A 20,783-nucleotide genomic window follows, 5' to 3' on the forward strand; every position below is an offset into this window, starting at 1 on the left:
AACAAGTGGTTATTTCAGTCAAAGTTGCTCTTCTATCAGCTTGAATCAGTCGGCCCATTCTCCTCTGACCTCTAGCATCAACAAGGCATTTTCGCCCACAGGACTGCCGCATACTGGATGTTTTTCCCTTTTCACACCATTCTTTGTAAACCCTAGAAATGGTTGTGCGTGAAAATCCCAGTAACTGAGCAGATTGTGAAATACTCAGACCGGCCCGTCTGGCACCAACAACCATGCCACGCTCAAATTTGCTTAAATCACCTTTCTTTCCCATTCAGACATTCAGTTTGGAGTTCAGGAGATTGTCTTGACCAGGACCACACCCCTAAATGCATTGAAGCAACTGCCATGTGATTGGTTGGATAGATAATTGCATTAATGAGAAATTGAACAGGTGTTCCTAATAATCCTTTAGGTGAGTGTATATGCTGTGAATTTCAATGAATACATACAGGTGTAACAGTCATCTTCCTTATATATTGCTTACTCTTCTTGCCATTGGGACTGTTAATAGGATGCATCGATAACACTTTACAATAGGTCTCCCTAGTTACACTGTATTAATATAGTAGGTACTCAGTAACTACATGTTAGTTACTCATAAGAATAGTGTAATTATGCATTTGTAAATATGGCCTTAGTGTGTATAAATGATTAATAGTGTATGTAAGTACACATTTGTCTGGTAAGGGTGCCTTTGGAGCTATACTGGACAATGGCCCACTTTTTACATATTAAGTACATGTTAACAAATGCATAATTACACTGTTATTATAAGTAACTAAGATGTAGTTACTGAGTACCTACTACAGCTCTGAAAAAAATTAAGAGATCACTTCAAGTTCAGAAATCAATGTTAAGTGGTCTCTTAATTTTTGCCAGAGCTGTATGTTAATACACTGATGTGTCTGTAAAGGAAAGCACCCTATTGGGACAGGGCCACCTGGCCATGAAACAGTGAATGAAAAGAAGAAAAAAAAGCTATGCAGGACATGAAGTAATGGGCCATCTTCTCCGCCAGCAGCATTAACTGCTCTTTTCACCTAATCATTGCTGCTCAACTTGTGTTTCGCATCCCAGAGCTCTTTCTGACAGCTGATGAATGGAAGCCCACGTACAGTATGTGGTTAGAAGAGAGCCTTTCACCGCTTCACAGGCTAGTGATAAATCCTGCTGCTCATTAATCAGCATTGCGTTTGTCACAGCATCCTCACAGTTATTTAACCTCTGCTCTGAAAGCCTGCATTAAGTGCGTGTGTGTATGTGATTTATTCCAGGAGTGTGTAGTAACGGTACCAACATGAGCAGCGATGTGGGATCTGTAGAGTCCAGTAAGCCCCCATAGTGGCACAGTACTGCCGCTAGGGGCCGGGATAGTTATATAATCACAGGAAAGCGAGACTGAGCAAAGGCCTTTTTTCCAACTTTAATAAATATTTCAATTTGTAAAATAAATACTGAAATAAATGCCAAATCTCCATTTTGAAAAATAAATATTTGCTGTTTGTCTTGACATTTAACTAAATCCTAAACCTGGGTTTTGAAAATAAATATTGAATTTAAATCTTAAATCTCTGACTCACAGAATAAATGTTTTATTTTATTATAGGCTTAATTATTTCTTAAATCTGGAAAAACAAACAAACATGAGATTTAAGTAAAATCTGTGAAAAAGTGTGTGTTGTTTTACATTTGGCGGCCCATACTTGCATGCTTGTTTTCTGTGTGTTACTCTATGAAACGTCAAGAGGAAGGGACTAGGGGTGTTTTCATACTTGCATAGTTTTGAACTACTTTATTTTCAAAAGGAATGTGGTTCATTTAGGAATGTTAACACTATTCATACTTTATTAAAACATTCCAAATTAAAAGCAGTAGGTGGGTATATTTTAATGTGTATTTAGTAATAAGCATTTTCATGGCATTATTCCTTTTTTGGTTATAGGCTGTTCTGTTTTTTTTTTTATATACATTAGCTTACCAAGTTATAATTCTTTCACTGGTTTTCAACAATGGACCCTTCTCAGCTAAATGAGCGATGCTGACCTGTCACTGGGGTGCACTGCCTGTTGACGTTGCTTTCCCAAAGATTAATGTGAATGTAATATGAACCCATGCTGGTCTAACGCTGTTTATTTTCTTATTCTGCAAATCACTCTTCGAGGAGGAAGAAGAAGCTGTAATGAGCTCTTGGCCTGTCATACATTAGCACATGTGTTAATTGGTTAATTGGTTTAACTTTCCACATAGTAACACATAGAGACTGTAACCTGTTAATCCAAATGCTCCACACACCTGTTCAGGAGCCACAGTTAAAAGGGTGCTTTAAAACTTGTATCTACTCTTGTATTTCTGTAACTGCCCACTCACAGCCCCTCGGGGGGAAGCGAGGTGGCGAGAACGGCAAGCTCCTTCAGTTCCACCATGTTACATATTTCATCGGATGTGCCTCTGTGAATGTCTGGCTGTTAGTTCCAGACTTTAAAACAGTCAACACAACTGCTCACCCGAAAAAAAAAATAAAAAATAAAACCTCAGCTATTCCTACAGTTGTATAATTGACGATTTCATATAATAATTATTTTCCCAGAGCTTGAAATATGCAAATCACCAACATCACAGAAATCAGCCTGTCTTTTAAACAAATGACAAGCATTAATAATTATTTTAAAACCGGGAGAGAGGGAAAAAGAAAAGGGGGGAAGAAAATGCTCCATTTGTTACCTCGTTCGCCCTCAGTGGGTCTGCGTTGGATTAACATATCTATCACCATCTATCTTTCTTTCTTGTTTGCCTTTCTCCCCTTTTTCCACGTGTGTTTCTTTTTTCTCTCTCTCGATGGCTGCATTTTTTAAATCGCTAGTTCTCACCGGGGGGTGCATAATTAATTTTTTGTGGAAGGAGAAAAAAAAGTGTTCCTATTAATCAAATTTAAATAAATGCATTAGAAACATTGCGCTCTTTTATGCTCTTTGCAGAGAAGAACTTGAGTATGTGCTTTGATGACCACATACTTCCACATTGATAAAACGATACTCTTACTTTTATATGTATTTGTCAGTGGTTCCTTATCTTGATCGTAGCCATTAGGTGTGCAGGGGTCAAACACATATCATTGAAATGCACAACACATGTGGATACAGGCCAGAGCAAGAGACATGTTAAATCGCCTGCATTCATTGATAGGATAGTAGTGTCTTTTTGCATTTGGCACTGCTTTCTATCGCTGCTATCCATTATTACAGTACAATCATGTATACAGTGTTTTTGCTGTTCATGTTATGCTTTGCATTTGTACATTGAATGTGTGCGCTTAAGCAACTGCACTATTTATTGCCCTGTGTCACTTTGCATTACAGTTCTGTGACCCACTACACATAATGCATTGTAGTTTCTTGTATCCCTTTAACAGTGCCTTGGATAAAAGCTTAATGCAATTTATGAATTGAGTAATAATAATAATAATAATAATAATAATAATAATAATAATAATAATAATAATAATCAGTATCGGTGTATTCAAATTGCTCTCTAGATACACAAGTTTCCTGTATTCTTAAAGTCAAACTACTCAGGTATTTTTCACTTTTTTAGTGTGTGTAATCTTTCCTTTTCTTTTGGTTTAGTACATTTTTATTTGTGTTGTCTGTCACATGTTTTGTTTTTGCTGCAATAAAACCACACACACACACAAAAAAGCAGCCCTTGTCTTTGTGGGTTTGGGAAGCCGTGAGATGTACTCGAATGGAAGTTCGATCTGAGCGACTGGTTCCCCCGAGAAGAGGAGAGAACTAACCAGGTTCTCTGAAGTGTTAATAAGAAACCTCAAACAGAGCAAGAACAAGGTCAGGCTGCTCTCTCTCTCACCCTTTCTCTTTTTCCCTTTCTTTTCTGTCGCTGGAGCTCGATGAACGAATGAACGACGGTGGTATTTCCAGTTTAGCAGCTCTTGCTGGCACTGTAACTGAGCTCAGTTTAGAAATCTGGAAGTGTCACCCCTGAGTTACAACTCTAGCCAACCGACACAACACCCCTATTCCTTTTCCAGCTTTAAAAGTGCCTCATTGAGAAAGGTTTGATGTCATCGCTAGAGGCATGAAATCCCAATAAGTTTCAAAAAGACATCTGCCTTTCGCTTGCTTTGGGACTTGTCCCGCACACAGGCACTGAATGGCAGATTGGTTTCCGCAGATCAGATCGTCCCGATTTAGACGATGCTCTTTACAATAACACAGACCAGCAGTTAAGTATGCACAGACCTGTCCTGCCAGTGCCCTCAGTGTGGCGATGCCACCCACATACTTACAAAATGATCTTTCTTTAACTTGCTTTTATTTTTTCGGATTCCTTTTTTTCCATTTACTTATAATAGAAAGAAAATCTAATTCTTATCCACTGCTCATTTCAATTGGTGGGCATCTGATTTATATTTACAAAATTATGATCCAATTTTGTTTGTATTAATAATGCTTGTGTTACTTTTTTGTTTGTTTTAACCACAACTGTAAAGGTCATCTTTTCATGACAGGAAACATATTGGTAAATAGTATCTCCAAACGTTACGATAATGATCCTTGGTGTCTCTTATTTATTTAGTTTTAACCATAATGCAACATATGTACAGAATGTATACACTAGAGAGTTTCTGTTAAAGGTGCTGTAGTCGTGTTCTTGAGAAACACAAGTTCACGTACAAAGATACATCTGTGCAACTTCCTGCCAGTCCATGGCCAATTCGTGACATGAAAAGATACGATATTGAAGTAAATTATTAACATAATTGCAAATGTGGGTAAATACCAACAAAACAGAATTTACACAACTGAAATCTAACATTTGTTTTATCTTCCATTCACTTATGTCTTTCCTTTAATACAAGCCCAAAGAGTAAGTCCTAAACAGAATCCTCTATGAGATGAGATATACTTGTTGTGAAAACAAGTACATTTTATATACATTTTACCAAGAAATAAAGATGGATTGTAGTGAAATGATGTATATATTGAAAACATAATATATATATATATATATATATATATATATATATATATATATATGTATATGCAGTATATATGTATGTTTATGTGTGTATACATATACAGTGTCCTAAGCCTAAATATATGATGTAATTTTAAGACGATAATACACACAGTGTATATAACATGCTTTATTGGTCAAATCTTACCTTTTCCAGACATTTTGAAATATCCTCGGTTCACAGGGCAGGAACCATTCTACAGAAAGATCAAACCAACATATAAAATATATACATATATATATGTGTGTTTATTCAACAGCTGCAACGTACAGTAATACGGGAGACAGGACTTCTAAATTTATGAAAATAAATCCCGGCTGACCCAACAATCACCCAGTGTAGTGCGGCCTGTGGCAGCCATTTTTGTGACAACACACCATTCACCAGCCTGGCCATAATAGCTGTACAGGGAGGGGTGGTGGATGGAAGGTGAGGCAACCAGCAGACTAAACACAAAACTTTGATGTGAATATTTAGATGCATGTCAAACTGAGCTGCAGCAGATATGGAAAATGTATGACAGAAGCCTTTCACTCCAAGCCAAGGTAAAGAGAGAGAAAGAGAAAAACAGAGACTGGGTTCCCTTTTTATAAAATCTTGACAGTTGACTTTGTATAGTCGGCACTGCCTGATTGCACAGTGATGAAATCTAATGTGGAGATCTGTAGAGCACAGTGGAGTTCACGGCTTCATTTTCCCATTTTAAACATTTCACTTTTTACTATAATAAATAAGATATTTTATCCTGGAGGAAACCAAACCACTTCACAGCTAGGAAGGAGCTCCCTTTAACAGAAACTGACTTACTTAAGTTCTGCATAAGTTATATTTGTCTTTAAGTGACATACAATGCCTGGAAAAAGTATTCAGCCCCCAACACTTTCTCCACATATTTGTTGTCTCAGATTACAATAAATTACGATTTTTCCCCACTGATCTACAAAGCCTTGAACACCATGTCAAATCAAAAGAAAATTAAAAAACAGAAATAATCAGATTAAAAAAGTACCCATACCCTTTATAACTGCAAGCCTAAATTTGCTCAGGTGCGATATATTACCTCAGCAAGTAACACAATTTGTTGATGAGCCTGTGTAAGAAATTAGTGGATCACCTGCTTTAAATGAATCAGTGAGAATAAATCTCTATCTGTACGGTTCCACAGAATGGTAGTGACTTTCAAAAGAAAGAATCAACTGTGACTCTAAATGAGTTACACAAGTCAATGACTGCGATGGACGATGATGTTCATGTATCAACAGTCTCCAACGTATTCCACAAAAAGGGCCTTTATGGGACAGTGACAAAGCAGAAGCCTTGTCTGGAAAAACAAAATATATATATCCTTGTCCGTAAAGAGGTTGTAAAATGTCACCTAGAAGATACTGCAGTTATGTGGCAGAATGTCTTGTGGTCTGATGAGACTAAAGCTGAACTTTTTGGCCTGAACGCCAATCGGTTTGTGTGGCGCAAATCAAACCCTGCACACCAGCCAGGTAACACCATTGCCACCGTGAAGTATGGCAGGGGCAGCATCATGTTATGAGGACTGGAAATATTGTCAGGATTGATGGGAGGATGAATGGCACACAATCACACAAATCCTGGATAAAAACCTGCACCCCTTTGCCAAAAAACTTTCAACACTGCCTGAGCAGCACTCACTGCCTGAGGCTTAAAATTGAGAAAATATATGTCCTTGAGCGGCCCAGTCACAGTCCTGACCTTAATCCCACTGGAAATCTGTGGCAAGACTTGACACATCTTGAGAAATTTTGCAAGGAGGAATGGGCAACCATTGCACCAACACGGTGTGCAAAGTTAATAGAGACTTATCCAAGAAGACCACTGGCTGTAATAGGTGCCAGAGGTGATTATTCAAGGGAGTATGTTCTAGAATAACAGGTTCAGGAAAGCAAATATTTAAACAGTGGTCAATTTCCCTACATTTGTGTATCCCTTTAAACTCCAAATGCAAAGCCTCATTTATCAGTCCTCATGATATTCCATGATTTACAAATATTATAATGAAAGTAATAATGTACTTATGAATCCATTTGGAGATCAGCTGCTCAGGTAGTCGCTTCTCATATAATGACATTATTATCTGCATTCTTAGTCTAGAAATAATCTCTTCTATTTGTTTAGCTGAAAATATTGGTAATGGAGCTGCTCCAAACATCTTTTGTGTCTTTTTATGAGATATCTTTCCAGAACAATCCAAGTTATAAAATCTGCAATTCCTTGATGTTTACGAGGTTATGGCTTCAACATTTGAAGGGCTTCCGCAACTTGACTAGGCTCAATAAATCACACACAGCCTCTTCGATCAAACAAGACAAGTCCTGTCGATTTACGATTGTACACCAAAATATTCCAACTCATGTGTTACGTCTTAGCAAAATGGAGTTCAGGGGAGCCGGAGTGTAGAGGGTTAAACTGTGATTATCTGTGAGTATGCAAGGAAGTATTGAACAGTGTGGCAAGACTGGACCCCTTGAAATGGCCATAGGTGGAACAGAAAACATGCCAAAGGGATGCAGACGGAGGTTACATGGGCAAGTCAGCTTTGATGTCAGCACAGATGTGATGAGGTTCTTTTTCCATGACATTCTTCCGTTTGATTTTTCCTTCCAGGCATTTGATTGAATATGTACAACCCAATAATTATTATGTTGATTATAATATTTTGGTGGAGAAGTATGACACAACAGATATCAATGTTGAGTTGTGTGTTTGTCATCAGCACCAGAGTAATACTTCAGTGGTGTTCACTGTGAGCTTCTTATTGTATTCCAAATGGGTGCCGATTTGTTAGTCCTTCAACTTTGGACACAAGCTCTCTGTCCATTTTTATTGTCATATCTGTATGCTGTACAATGGATACCAAGCAGTAATATCATCATGTTAAGAAGTTTTGTGCATAGAACATATTCACTCTGCCGAGGAAAGAGCTGTCTTGTGATTTCAGCAAGAATGTCAAGTTGATTAAACAGTAATATCCGGCGTAGAGGTAATTACCAAAGATTAGCCAAAGAGTGTTTTTTGGCATTACAGAGCGCCGCACACCGATAGACAAAGCCGGCTCAGCAGTAATGATTAAGGGCATTACTCTTATTATATCTCAATAAAGTAAAGCCAAATGTGCTTTTAATTTAGGAGCCGCTAACTTGTGGTTCTCTCGAAATGTTGTATTCTTCTGCCAGAAAAACAGTTTTCATTAGACGAAAGGATTCCTTTCCCCTTTACACTCCATGAGGTACATAGCTATTGTTTTTATTGCTGCTCAGATGAAAAAATAATAACTACAAACTGGAATAAGAAAGTGTTTTTGGAAAACGATGAAGACGGTGTGGTTTGGAAAGCCCGAAAGGTTATTTCTAGCTCGTCCGGTGATTCAGCCTAAGCGTAACCCTTGAAAGGCAGACCTTAAAAGATTCATAAAGATTTATGAGGATTTCATTTTTTCCTGCATACTGTTTCAATTATCCCTCAGCCATCAGTCTGTACGCAAGATTATTTTTTTCAACACAGTCCAACGCGGCTTCTTTAAGTGCTTTCTTCTTTTCATTTCCCAGTCACATACAATCAGCGTTCATCAGTCTAATGTGGAAAAGGAATCTGAAGAGACATATTACATAAATATATAGCCATAATTGGCACATTGTGTCTGAAATATATTTAAATATTAATTCATATTTAACAAAATACATTTCATGAAATGTATCTGCTAATAAACAAATATACAAATAAATATAGTTAAAAAAAAAGGCTTCAGCAATCAGTCAAGTTTTAGCCTCCATCTTACTCTTTGTACTTATTACATCAGCATAGAGATGGGGTTCCTATGCGTCACTGAATTGAACTCCAGCTGTGGCCCTTGGGTTCTCCTGACCATCTTCCATCTTCTGTGCGTGGGGGTAAGAAATACCTACATCCTCTGCCAGGTTGGTTTACCACTGTAAATACAGAGTACATGTTTGGTACCTCATTGTTTTACCCCATTGAAGTCATGGATGGCACAATAGAGTTCCTTGATGTACTTAAAAGAGTAAATGTTTTCTCTGAGCAATTGTATTAGTATACCAGTAAAGTTTCACCATATTTATGAGCATAAAATATAGCTCATTACCGGTGTTTATTTTATACACGCTTTTTGGCTTATCTTTATCAATGGTGTCAATAATTTTGGAGGTGACAGTATATATGCAAGACCAGATCGTTTTGGAGTCATTTCTAAAAAAATAAATCTGTAGAAATGCCATGCTGAGTGAATGATTAACACTCCTAACTCAGAGTCCAGACACAGATGTGCCCAGACTGTGGCATATTGTGCCAGTCACCCCCAGCTAACTCAGCAGGCTGTGTTCAATCACTTGTGTGCTGCCCAATGGAAGCTCCCAGCCACACTGGCACAATGGCAAGGCCTGGATTTAAATCAGCACCTTCTATACAGGTGGTCCTAATTCTGTCTATTAAGACGCCATAGTTATTCCTAGTATATGGGGGAATCCTCCCGTTCACTGAATCTCTAGAACATTTTTGTATAACTGAAAACCTAGAATTTATTTATAAAAACATGAAAACCTACAGGCCTGTGGCTCTCCAGGACCAGGAGACTCTAGACTGCAGGGCCCATTCTTTACTCCAATCAAAGGCTTTTGCCAAAAGAGCCACCCAGGAGACTTCAAAAACTTTTACATACTTTTTTCCCCACAACACTTACATTTTTTCTTTTTTTCATTCTGAACCACAGCCTTGGCCACTGTTTGGGCAAGCATCCCTTTCAAAAAATAAAACTAAAACCAAAATCAGTGCGAATTGTGTTTAAAAAAAACCCAGCAGTGTACTAATAATATCGTTGCCTCAAAGTCATGTGGTTTATGCAGCGCTGTTGCATCCTGCTGAGGCCACTGGCTTTTTTTCAAGATTAAAAATGTTTTTTTTTTTTTTTCGCTGAGCGTTTCTAAGATATTTTACAGGATCTGTGAACCACATACACACAACAAAAGGGCTGTTGCCATCGCAGGCATTCATTTTACTACATGTTGTTGCAACACGTTTTAATGTGTCCATGTCCCACCTTCTTGCTGTGCAACTGTGCTGGCATTAATGGAAGCATGCTAGATATTTCAGCCCAGCATATCATGTTTAACTGGTCTGTATGATTCGTAATAAGGCCCTGAAGGGATCTGAAGCTGAGGGAAAGCTATAATGACTGAATGTGAGATCTAAGATTGTCTCAATTTGAAAGAAGACGTACATCCTTAACCCCTACGCCCCCCCACCCCAATCTCTCCCTCCTCTCACAAGCCCCTCCTTCTCCATCCCCTCCAATTGCCACAAAACCTCATATTATTTCAGGCCGGTGGAGTTTGGTTGCAGACCCCACAGTATTTCCCCTGTTGAAAGTTGGCAGTCTAGGCTTTATTCAAATGCACTGGTTTCATCCTGAGTGCTATAAAAACGATCTTTATCGGGATATAGCTGAAAGATTAATGAGGGGATGTTAGTTTATGTGTACTTTCCATCCATGTTCTATTTGACTTTAAATAAATAATTCAAGAAAGGAATGGCGTATATACTAGTTTCCTTTCTTTTTCTGAAGTGTGACTTGGGTTCTCCAAACACAGTTAGGTTGCCTTTTTTCCTGTTTGGACAGTGCCAAACAAGTATCATTCCTGCTTCTATATAACATCTCCAGTGTTAGATATCCCATCTGAAATCCTACACAGATCGTCTCAAGCTTTTCCTAAGATCATCCTAACATTATTATAGCAATGTGATCGTGCTCCTCAAAAAGATAACTTTAGTAGTTCATAAACAGAGTAGTCAGAGCAGTAAGCTGCCAAAGAAGTCCTTCAACAAGTGTATCTGAATGTTTGTGTGCGAATAATTATACTGCTTTGTGTAAATATGATACGTTTCTTACCGTGACAAAATACTTTGATTCTGATTTGTTTTCTGTTTTGAGACTGTTACTATGCCAACAAACCTTTCTTTCTCAAAATATCACTTTGTAGCATTTGGAAATTGCTTCGCAGCTGCTATTTTAGCTGTTGTTCTAAAAGGTCTTTATTTACAACCAGTGGCGAAACACTGGTGCGAGCCACTCTCACTACAAAGCCGCAGCGAAGACAGAAATCTGAATCAGAGCGAAACTTGAAATCATGCAAAGAAGCACATGTTGGGATTACAGAGTGGTAATATTGGTTTTGAACAGTGTCTTAAGGGAGTGAATTTCTTCAAGGCTTGTCTTGGAACTACTTTTTGTTGCGGATTTGGAACCCCAAGGCGATGGACCTCAGTTTGTGCAATCACTAATCTGCATCCCAGTCCATTCACAGGAGCCTCCAGTGATCTCTCCTCATAGCTCTACAAACCCTGCTCCCCACAGACAGCTTTATTGAAGGCTGTGTTCAGTAAATAGGACTGGCGTTCTGCAGAAACCCAAGGAGGCTGCACTAAAAATCTGATTGAATTTAGTTTTCTCCTTCACACAAGCTTAGACATTGTTCTCCACTCTCCTCAAGCTAAATTACTGCCCCGTTTTTTTTAAACTCATCAACTGTCTTTGTCCTGGAATGTCCTGCTCACTCCTTTGCCGGTGTCACTTGCCCACCTAAGTGTCTGTGAGCACGTTCTGTTTACCCTGCGAGGAAAGGAATGCGTTCTCCTTACTGGATTGAATTCCTATCATATATCTCACTGTGCTGTGTATCCTACAGTCGGTGGGGATTGCATTCCACTGTATATTTCTCTGTAAAATGTAAAGTTCGACCAATGCATGTGCAGGCCAGCTAGTTATCATTTGCTTTTGATGACTGCATACTTCATTCCCCTGACCTTTGGAGGCTAAATTTAAGAAACCAAACAAATGTACCTTATCTGACAGTCATCTAAGAATTTAAGCTTAATGTATTTAATGTTCCAGGACCTTGACAAAAATGCATTGAACTTACTTATCTTTATGTAAACTACTGCTTCACAGTAGCATCAGCATTTTCTCTTGCCAGTTTGGCTTTCAATCTTCCAAATGACCCAGATAAACCTATGTTATGGTATTAGTTTACAACCTTCTGTGATTCATGATGTAACAAAACAGACCCCAGTGAGATTCTGAAATGGCACAGTGTTGTATAGTTACATGGATTTTAAGGTTGTGTTTTTAGTATCAGTTTAGTGTATCCCATTGCATTATGGGAAAGAGCATTGGCCTTTTCAATTAGTTATTAGTTGTTGTTGCTAGTGAAAATGAAGAAATGGCATTTTAAAGACTGAAAATAGGAGACTAATCTACTGGTAGCCATGTAGTTGAAGTTCTCTGGATTCGTCAAAGATTGTCCAGATGAAATTCTTTGATCAGTTGGTTAGGAAAAAAACAAACCTGGCATAAAAGGCTCTTCTTCTATCTTTCTTGTATCTTAACCATTCTAACCTGCCCTTATTATTCTTATGTTAATTAAAACGCAATACGTCGAGTATAGGAAGTAAATCCTTGTAGAACCGAGACTAAGCTGTAACAGAGCCATGGGTTGTCGAATGCTTACAGACTGATGAAAGCTGAAGACTAATATCTACGATGTGCAAATCTCTATGGATCTGGCTTTGAAGCTTTTGAAGCCGAGCCTGAATCACTGGGGTGACTCAGAGATAACCGTTCCAAACCACACGGGCCGAAGCGCTTGTTCCCCTGGAATGCTGAGCCCGCTTTCCAGCACAACCAAAATTCCGTTGGCCGTTTCAACATCTCAGCCTCGGCACAAGGTTTTTCAAAAGGTTCATTTCCCATCAGACCTCCACCGTGGTGAATGTCAGAGCTCCAGCAGGTCCTCGCCTTGCCTCGTTCTGTCTTTTGGCACAGACTAAAACAAACTGACAGCGAATTACAAAGACAGCACATGAATGGCAGTGTCTCATTTGCCAGAGGTTTCCAGCTCCTACCGAATGGAAACCCAGCCATGGAGAACTGGGACTGAAATGTGCAAGGTAGGTGGGTGGTTGAAAATCTTGATTGAATTTGGGCTTTTGTTTCTTTGACTGAATTAAAGACCATGAAAACAGGGACTTGTACTTTCTATTAGGTTGTGACAGCTCTTTTTCTGCCTCTATTTTGCTTTCCACAGCAACCAGGAAAGCGCACATGCACAGTACCCAATGTTCAAAACACGTCTGAGATTTCTGTTGAGATACATAAGAACATAAAAATATCAGAAAGATTACTAATGAGAGGAGGCCACGCGCCCTATCATGCTCATTTGGTGTCCATTAATAACTGAGTGATCCAAGGATCCTTTCCAGTCTGATTTTAAATGTTCCCAAATATTCAGCATCAACCACATCGCTGGGGAGTTTGTTCCAGATTGTGACAACTCTTTGTGTGAAGAAGTGTCTCCTGTTTTGAAAACGTCTGTCTCACCAAGTATCGGATAGATGCAGCTTTATCATGTTACCCAAAAGGTATTTCACTCTTTCTTTCTTACGTGTGGTCATCCCCCATAACTCTGTATTTATCTTATGTTTAGGTTATGCCTCACCTCTTGCAAGCATTTGGTTCTAGATTACAAGTCAGATAATCAGTTCTTTGTTGATTCATCCAAGGCCAGGATGTAACTGAACCAACCAAGCCCTGAGATGACACTAAAGAGGAAAAGCCGATGGAAAACTTAAATATAACATTTCTGTTCAGGTTATGTATGTTTCAATGTTATTTATGGTGAGCTGAAAGTACTACTCTTCCAAAAAAACTTTAAGATGCTCAGAAAAAATATCTGCCACACAAATTCATTAAGAACACAACACAGGCCATCTGAAAACAAAGAGCTGCAATGCAATCGCATCACACATGAGGCAAATTTCATGTTTGCGCTTTGAAATTTCGACTGTCACAACACATCTGGTCTACCAATACAATGAGAGGTTTTACCTGTAAATGATACACACAGTGTTTTATAAAATATAAACAAGCAGAAAGTAGGGCTCAACTTTCTATAACATCTACATCTTCTAGTCCAGACAAGCAAACTGTAGCGAGAATTCACAATAAATAAGCATGTGAATTAGCTGAGCACCATCAGGGTTGCAGGACTTAAAACCTGCCAGGGATTCTGTGGCTTACCAGGCCCGTGAGCTTGCAGTGTGTTCAGTGAGAGCTATATCAATCCTCCATACAGTGCCATAGCTCTGCCATTTTCTCTGGACCCCCAGCTTTAAATGTTTATAAGGACACGTGTACACTGTCTACATCCTTCCCATGTTAGCACAAAAGTTCTAGCGCTGAGGCAAGCTGATGAAAAATTTGCCAAATGTAAAAAGGAAAGCAGAAAGTTAAATCCTTTATCAATGCTTTGTGTCTCTCTCAATTAGAAACAGTCCCTTTATGTCCTTAATGCATCTGTCTGCGCATGAGAGCTACAAAGGCATTGTTTTATTGGTTTATTTATTTATTTGCCTCTGGAACTGTGAGCTTATCTTTTGAGAGGAATACAGCAGAACTCCACACACACAGACTGTTGACTACAACCGCATTTCCTCGGCTGACCCAGATGCCGATTTCCATTTTAATAACATACAGGAATTCCTTATCTATAGGGGCCAATGCAATCTGTTTAGCTGTGTGTGATGTGCGAGTGCAGGCAGTCGCAGACTTGAGCGCAGGGCCGCGTGTGTCTGGGGAAGAGCACGCACATTTTATTGTTATGATTGCAGGCGGCCGCATTGAAGTTGTCAACATATTTTCCTTTTAGTATTTGGTGCTTTTGCTGTAGTTGCACTGCACAGCAGAGAAAGTCAGCTATGAAACCTTAAGAAATATTGTTAGCAAATATCGATAGAATAGCATTTCCTTCCTTTTAATTTATTTTATTTCTGTGTACCTTTTATCTGGGCAGAATAATTTTCAGAAACAGATCAAGCGTTATTCATTATTCATACGTCTCACTGGTAGCTGGAATCTTCTTCTAGATGGATGTTATTCACATTAATTGAATACATCTTCAAATACTTTATTTCGTACATACCAGCACATGTGAAGGTGAAGGGCTTTTCTTTGATGTGGGCTTTGGGCTGCAGGGGTTAATACACACTTCCTGTGAACATGCGGCAGATTTCTGGGAAGGGGATCAAATGTCTGTAAAGTCAGCTAAACAGACTGTCTGGTCGAGATATTTTATACTCTACTGTTCCAGAAAGTGCCCGTAACTGATGCACTGTTGATGCATTAACACTATTCTGACCAGTTATTTATTACATAAAGAATAGTATTTGCAAACTATCCAGGATATTTTGTAATAATTTCAATTTTCCATGGTACTGTGTATTTAATGTACTGTGCATTTAAAAGTTAATTAAGTACACAAGTTTTTAAGCAAAACAAGGCATGTTATTTATAAAGTAGCTGGGGAAAAAACCCAAAAGAAAAAAAACAATCACCACACACTGATACAAATTTGCGAAATTCAATGGATATTTAAAGAGGTATTTATTTGGTTTTATATGTGATATTTCATAAGTAATTTTGAATTATGTGTATAGGGGGTGCCAGATTTGTAACAGGGCACCAGGCCTATATATTTATTTATTTAGTATGAAAAAGGTTCTCAGCTAACTGGATTTGTTCTATGGAGGACTGCTTATATCAGAGCCATTGTTCAATTAAGGAAACTTTACTCATTTAGTCATCAAGAAGAACCAAAACATATAAAGTTGTTTGTTTCAAATAATCTAATCTGTTATTGAATTTACCTGCATAACCAATCTAAATTAAATGTTTCCATGTCTTTACAAATTAATGATTAAAGGGTGACCAATTAAACATACTGTATTAGGGCTTTCCGAGACCAGGTCAGAATAAAACAGTATAGTTCTGATAAAAAGGTTAACAACATTATTGCCATTAAGAGTGCATTATAATATAACACATTAATTATTCAAAAGGAAGGAGCACTTTGTAAAAGTTTAAATCAGTTTCATCAACGTCATGGGTTACTCAGAACCTCTGTGATTTGTGATTGACAAGTTATGGGTCTACCTTGATAGGCATTTGTGAAGTAGGATCTGCTATTCTTTCGTGTTTAAGACCTGAACTGCTGAACTTGTAGTCGTAAGGTAACCATTGATCTTGGGGGGAGGGGGGGGCTTTCTGAAGTTAAAGCTAAAAACAGCAAATCTAGCCAGACATTTTCCATTCACGTGACTTTAAAAGGGACTCTTTTTAGTGTGACTGGAAACCCACAATCAAAAGCAAGCTCAACTTCTTGTACTGCGCAATTACAGTTTGATTAATTGCTTTTCAACAGGAAATTATATTGTAAACCGTGTTTGTATTTCGAGGGGGTTATTAGTATTATTTCAAACAATGATTCTTTAATCTTACAGCACTGACATAATCATTTTGGAAGGCACACGCGGTCTCCATAGTTTCCCAGTAGAATAATAGTGTTCAGGGCAATTTCAGAACAAGGCATTTCAGCCTCACACTAAGCATTGTAGCCAGCAATACAACAAGCAATCTGAACATTTATGAACATATTTTCTAGACTGAGTCAGTAAAGATCAATAAATGACCAGAACCCAGAACTAGGACCGAAACTCTGCCAACAATACATCGTCTCAAAGTCCTGCTCCCATGCCATAGATTCTAGAACAACCATTCGTTGAACTTCAGTGGGAGGGAAGCCATAGTGTGGAATGGGGCAGCATTCCTCTGGCCATCTATCAAAAGCATGGCGGCAGTCATTAAGGCCAAGGGTGGGCAAATAACCTATTCAATACATAGTGAGCAGCTGTCTTTTGGTATTTCTCTGTCGAACTAATGCCGTCGGTACATACAAGATCGGTTATAACGCTGCACACAACAGATTGGATCTCTGTCACTGGTGCCATAAAATATGCAGGCGGACGGTCGCTCACTGATGCTTTGCCAGGCAGTGTGCAGCAGCTGTTGTGCTTCAATGTGGCTTGGGAACTTAGTGGTCTGGGTTTTAGGTACCCCCTCCCAAAAAAACAAAATAGAAGATACCATTTACATTGAAGAGGTGCAATGTTGTTTTGGGGGATCCAGTCAATGCAATGTCACTCACTGTCAGGTTAGAAAATATGGCCAGAGGCAGCAGGGCTGTACTGTTTATCATCAGCAGACCAGAGATCTCATGTTAGTGACAGGCCCTCACCCGTGACAGACCTCCAGGTGTACAACTCTCTGTGTGACCAGTTGTCCGGTTGCATGAACAGGCTGTGAGAAATCCTCCCCCTGGAAAACAGCTGTGCTACATTCCTTCCTGGCTGAGCTGGCCGACACCATTATCACCTTTAAAACAGCGCTGAGACAAACTAAGAAACTCAGAAAGGATTTGTTCAGTAAAATCTATTTAGAGGACCGAAGTGCAATCCCCTCCCTACTTCACAAAAAAATTGCTGGCACGTTTAGCATAACACAGCTTGCCCTGGTGTCACTGTTAAAGTACTACAATGGCCAGAATCTACATTAGCTGATCTTGTGCACTATGAAGTTAATCATCCATAAAATAATAATAAAAAAAGGGTTGGCAATCGATATTCTTGTTAACACCGTCAGTAACTGGCCAAGTCTTATTATTTGCAAGCACAAGGGAGAAAGAAAGAAAAGGATGTGTGAATTGGCAAAGGGAGGAACCATCGGGTCACTGTAAATTACCCACACATTTGCTACCATGCCAGTACTCAGTGCCAAATAGTTGTTTGGCACCACACTTGCGAAGACACACACAGACAAAGGGAGTAACTAGGAGTAAATCCCATATTTACATTTCCACCAGCAAGAAAATGATAAATTGAATGAACAGAACATTCAAAAACATACTGAGCACGAACTACCGAGTTTGATTTCTTTACAATGTCATAAGTAATGAATGGCCTTCAAGTTGCATCATTGAGGTTAATGTTGAACAGATATTTGGGTAAGCTGGACTGACTGACAGATTTTCTAGAATTTATATTAATTTTTTTAAACAATTATTGTAAACCGCCGTGGGAAGCCTAGCATAAAGAGGTCTGAGTTGAAGCCAAATGTGTTGAATTGTATCCCTGCATGTTAAATCTCCCATCAGGCTAATGGGCTACAAACCACTTGTGTGGGATGAGGAGTGCAAAATGTGCATCCTCCATAAATGCTCCTGACAGGACCATTTTGTTCCAGGTATATTTGAACATGCCAAGAAGCTGAAAAGGAAGATAGAAGAGGAACATGAATGACAACAGAGAGGAATAAATGGCAAAGCTGATATTCAAAACCTAGGAGTGTCATTGAGGAAGAACAAAAAAGGATCAAGCAGACTAAGAATGGAAATTAAAAACTTTCAGGGCTGAGAATATATGAGTTCTTTATGTTATTTTAATAATGCACGAGGCTGTGCAGTTATGGAACAAAATGTTATGCACATGTTACGAAGGCCTGTGATACTTCAACACACAGCTGAAAGAGTTTCTTGCAGCAACTAGCGATGAACTCAGCTAGCCATATTGCAAAATATTGCACATATTGCTTGTGTTTGGTGCAAAAGCCTTCCTTCTGTTCTCCCTGCGAATGAGTTACGTACTGTCTGTGTTGCTGCAGAGACAATAATCCGGCCCTGGCCAAAAATTCCAGCCGACACCGAATTAGTTGGAAAAACATGACATCATGGGCCCACCTGTCCTGCTTCCATTACCTCAGACCTGACAAAGTGTCAGTCCTGCCTGCTGGCATCTTACTGTCTTAACCAGATCTCCCCCTCTCTCTCTATCTATATGTATTCATACACATATATGTGCGGTAAATGTGTGTGGATGGGCGTCTCTAAGATGTCAACATGTTATAGTGACCGTTGCCCCCCAGTTCAGATCATTTCCTGTCCTGATAGCTACCTAACTCGGAAAACTCACATATTTATAATTTGGGTTTCGATATTTATATTGTATTCTAAACACATTACCAATATACCAAAACATATAATATATAATATTGTACATATGAGTTTTCCCTGTGGGTGACCATGTTCATGTGAGACTGGAGGTAGTTAGAGATTATATGTGTAAATGTATTTCATAGCAATATTGGATGTGTCCATATTAAAGTCCCAGACAGGCCATACATTTGTTAGTGTAATTCCAAACATGTGAGAAAATTAAAGGTGTTTTGTTCACCTGGTAATATAATATGGTGTATCATAATTTACAGATTTTTACTCAGTTTTGATATCCTGTGTTCGTTTGGCATAAAATCCCATTCTGGGGCTCCAATTTGAATGTTTTACACACATGCAAATGCATTTCTCAGACATTTAATTGCACCTCAGCCCCGATCTGCTCACATCAAACACCTGATCAGTAACATGAACCTGAAAGCATTTCATAGTTCTGCCATGCTAATCAATAGAGTGAAAGTGATTGATTTCTACAGACAGTCAAACGTTTACAGTTTTCTCCAGGCTGAAGCAGTGTTCAACAGTCTGAAAAGAATAATTACAATGTAAGCATTATTTAATGACCAGTACCTATTAAACTACATTAATCAAATAATAACATTGTTTTGACTGCAGGCTGTGACTTGTTTAAATTAACAACTATATATATAAGTACCTTTAAAACCTGGTTCCATGGCTGTTGCCACAATTTGTTTGTCAGATGTGTGGAAAGGGAAATGCCTAGTGAATACTGGTTTGAGTAGTATTTCTCCTCAATCCCTATGGAAAAAATAAACTTAGGATGCAATAAATAGTGTAGTTTCCTTATTTGAGATCATCATGGCTAGAAAACAGTTGCTTTTCCTAGATTTGTGTGAGGCAGGCTATCATGTATGTATTTGTCGACAGAGAAGATTCTGAATTGCGAAGTGGACGAAGTTTAGAGGTTAAGTTTGGATGAATCTAAGACGCTCTTACAGAAAGACAAATGTTACTTCAAAGTTTCAACTTGTCATCGTTTCAACAGTGGTTGGAGAGGCGATGTCCCCAGGAGACCCTACATGAGTAGCACTTCTGTTAAATATGGCAGGTTTGGCTGTGGCAACTACTAAGCATATGTCTGTGACTGACTCTGCAACCTGGGCAAATGGGTGAATTAGATTAAGCAGTTTTCATTCCCATAAATTTCCCTAGAAAACCACAAATATCCATAGGAAGGCAGTGATGGAATATTCAATGGGATCTTTATGCTAATGGTCTTCAACAGTCTCTCGCCCCGGGCTAATAAACCTGCAGTGTTATTGTAATATATAAGGGCACTTACAGTAATCCTCCTCTACACTCTATGGCTTCTACGGCACAAGAGCCCAAAGTAAATCCTTAATGTGTCAAACGTGTGTCAGCCTGCCCAGGTAATGAGCACAATCTCGTTTTGTACGCTTTAAGTGGGGATAAGTAATTACTTCTATAATAGAAAAGCAAATTGCTAATCAATTACAAACTTGTCTCCTTCAGACTGGCTGCCACACAGAATACAAACGTCCTGGTCAATTGTGTCAAATAAAAAATCTCTGTTGAACACTGAAGACTGTGTCAAGGTTAGGGCCAGTGGGCGTGGGTGCTATTAGTTCTGAGAAAAACACACACAAACACCAATTTGATTTATTTTTGACTCTATGTACTTTGTCTACATATTTTTTTGTATATACAATTTATATGCATCCCCAGATAATAAAATAAAAACATCCATTACTGTGGCAGGTGATCTTTTGATTTGCAGTGTACTAAAGCAGAATTATAACATTTAAACACCAAAGTCAACAATA

At 38.7% G+C, this 20,783-nt stretch overlaps 1 protein-coding gene across 1 annotated transcript in view; it reads right to left on the minus strand.

The window, feature by feature from the left end:
• The window catches only part of cdk15 (cyclin-dependent kinase 15), an 86,091-nt gene that overhangs the window by 22,005 nt on the left and 43,303 nt on the right, over window positions 1–20,783 (minus strand). Inside the window, exon 12 of the mRNA XM_066688167.1 lies at window positions 5,186–5,234. Coding sequence (XP_066544264.1) covers window positions 5,186–5,234 — 49 coding nt within the window. The remainder of the gene's footprint in view (window positions 1–5,185; window positions 5,235–20,783) is intronic.

This window comes from Amia ocellicauda, chromosome 16 (genome assembly GCF_036373705.1).
Source record: "Amia ocellicauda isolate fAmiCal2 chromosome 16, fAmiCal2.hap1, whole genome shotgun sequence".
NCBI lineage: Eukaryota > Metazoa > Chordata > Actinopteri > Amiiformes > Amiidae > Amia > Amia ocellicauda.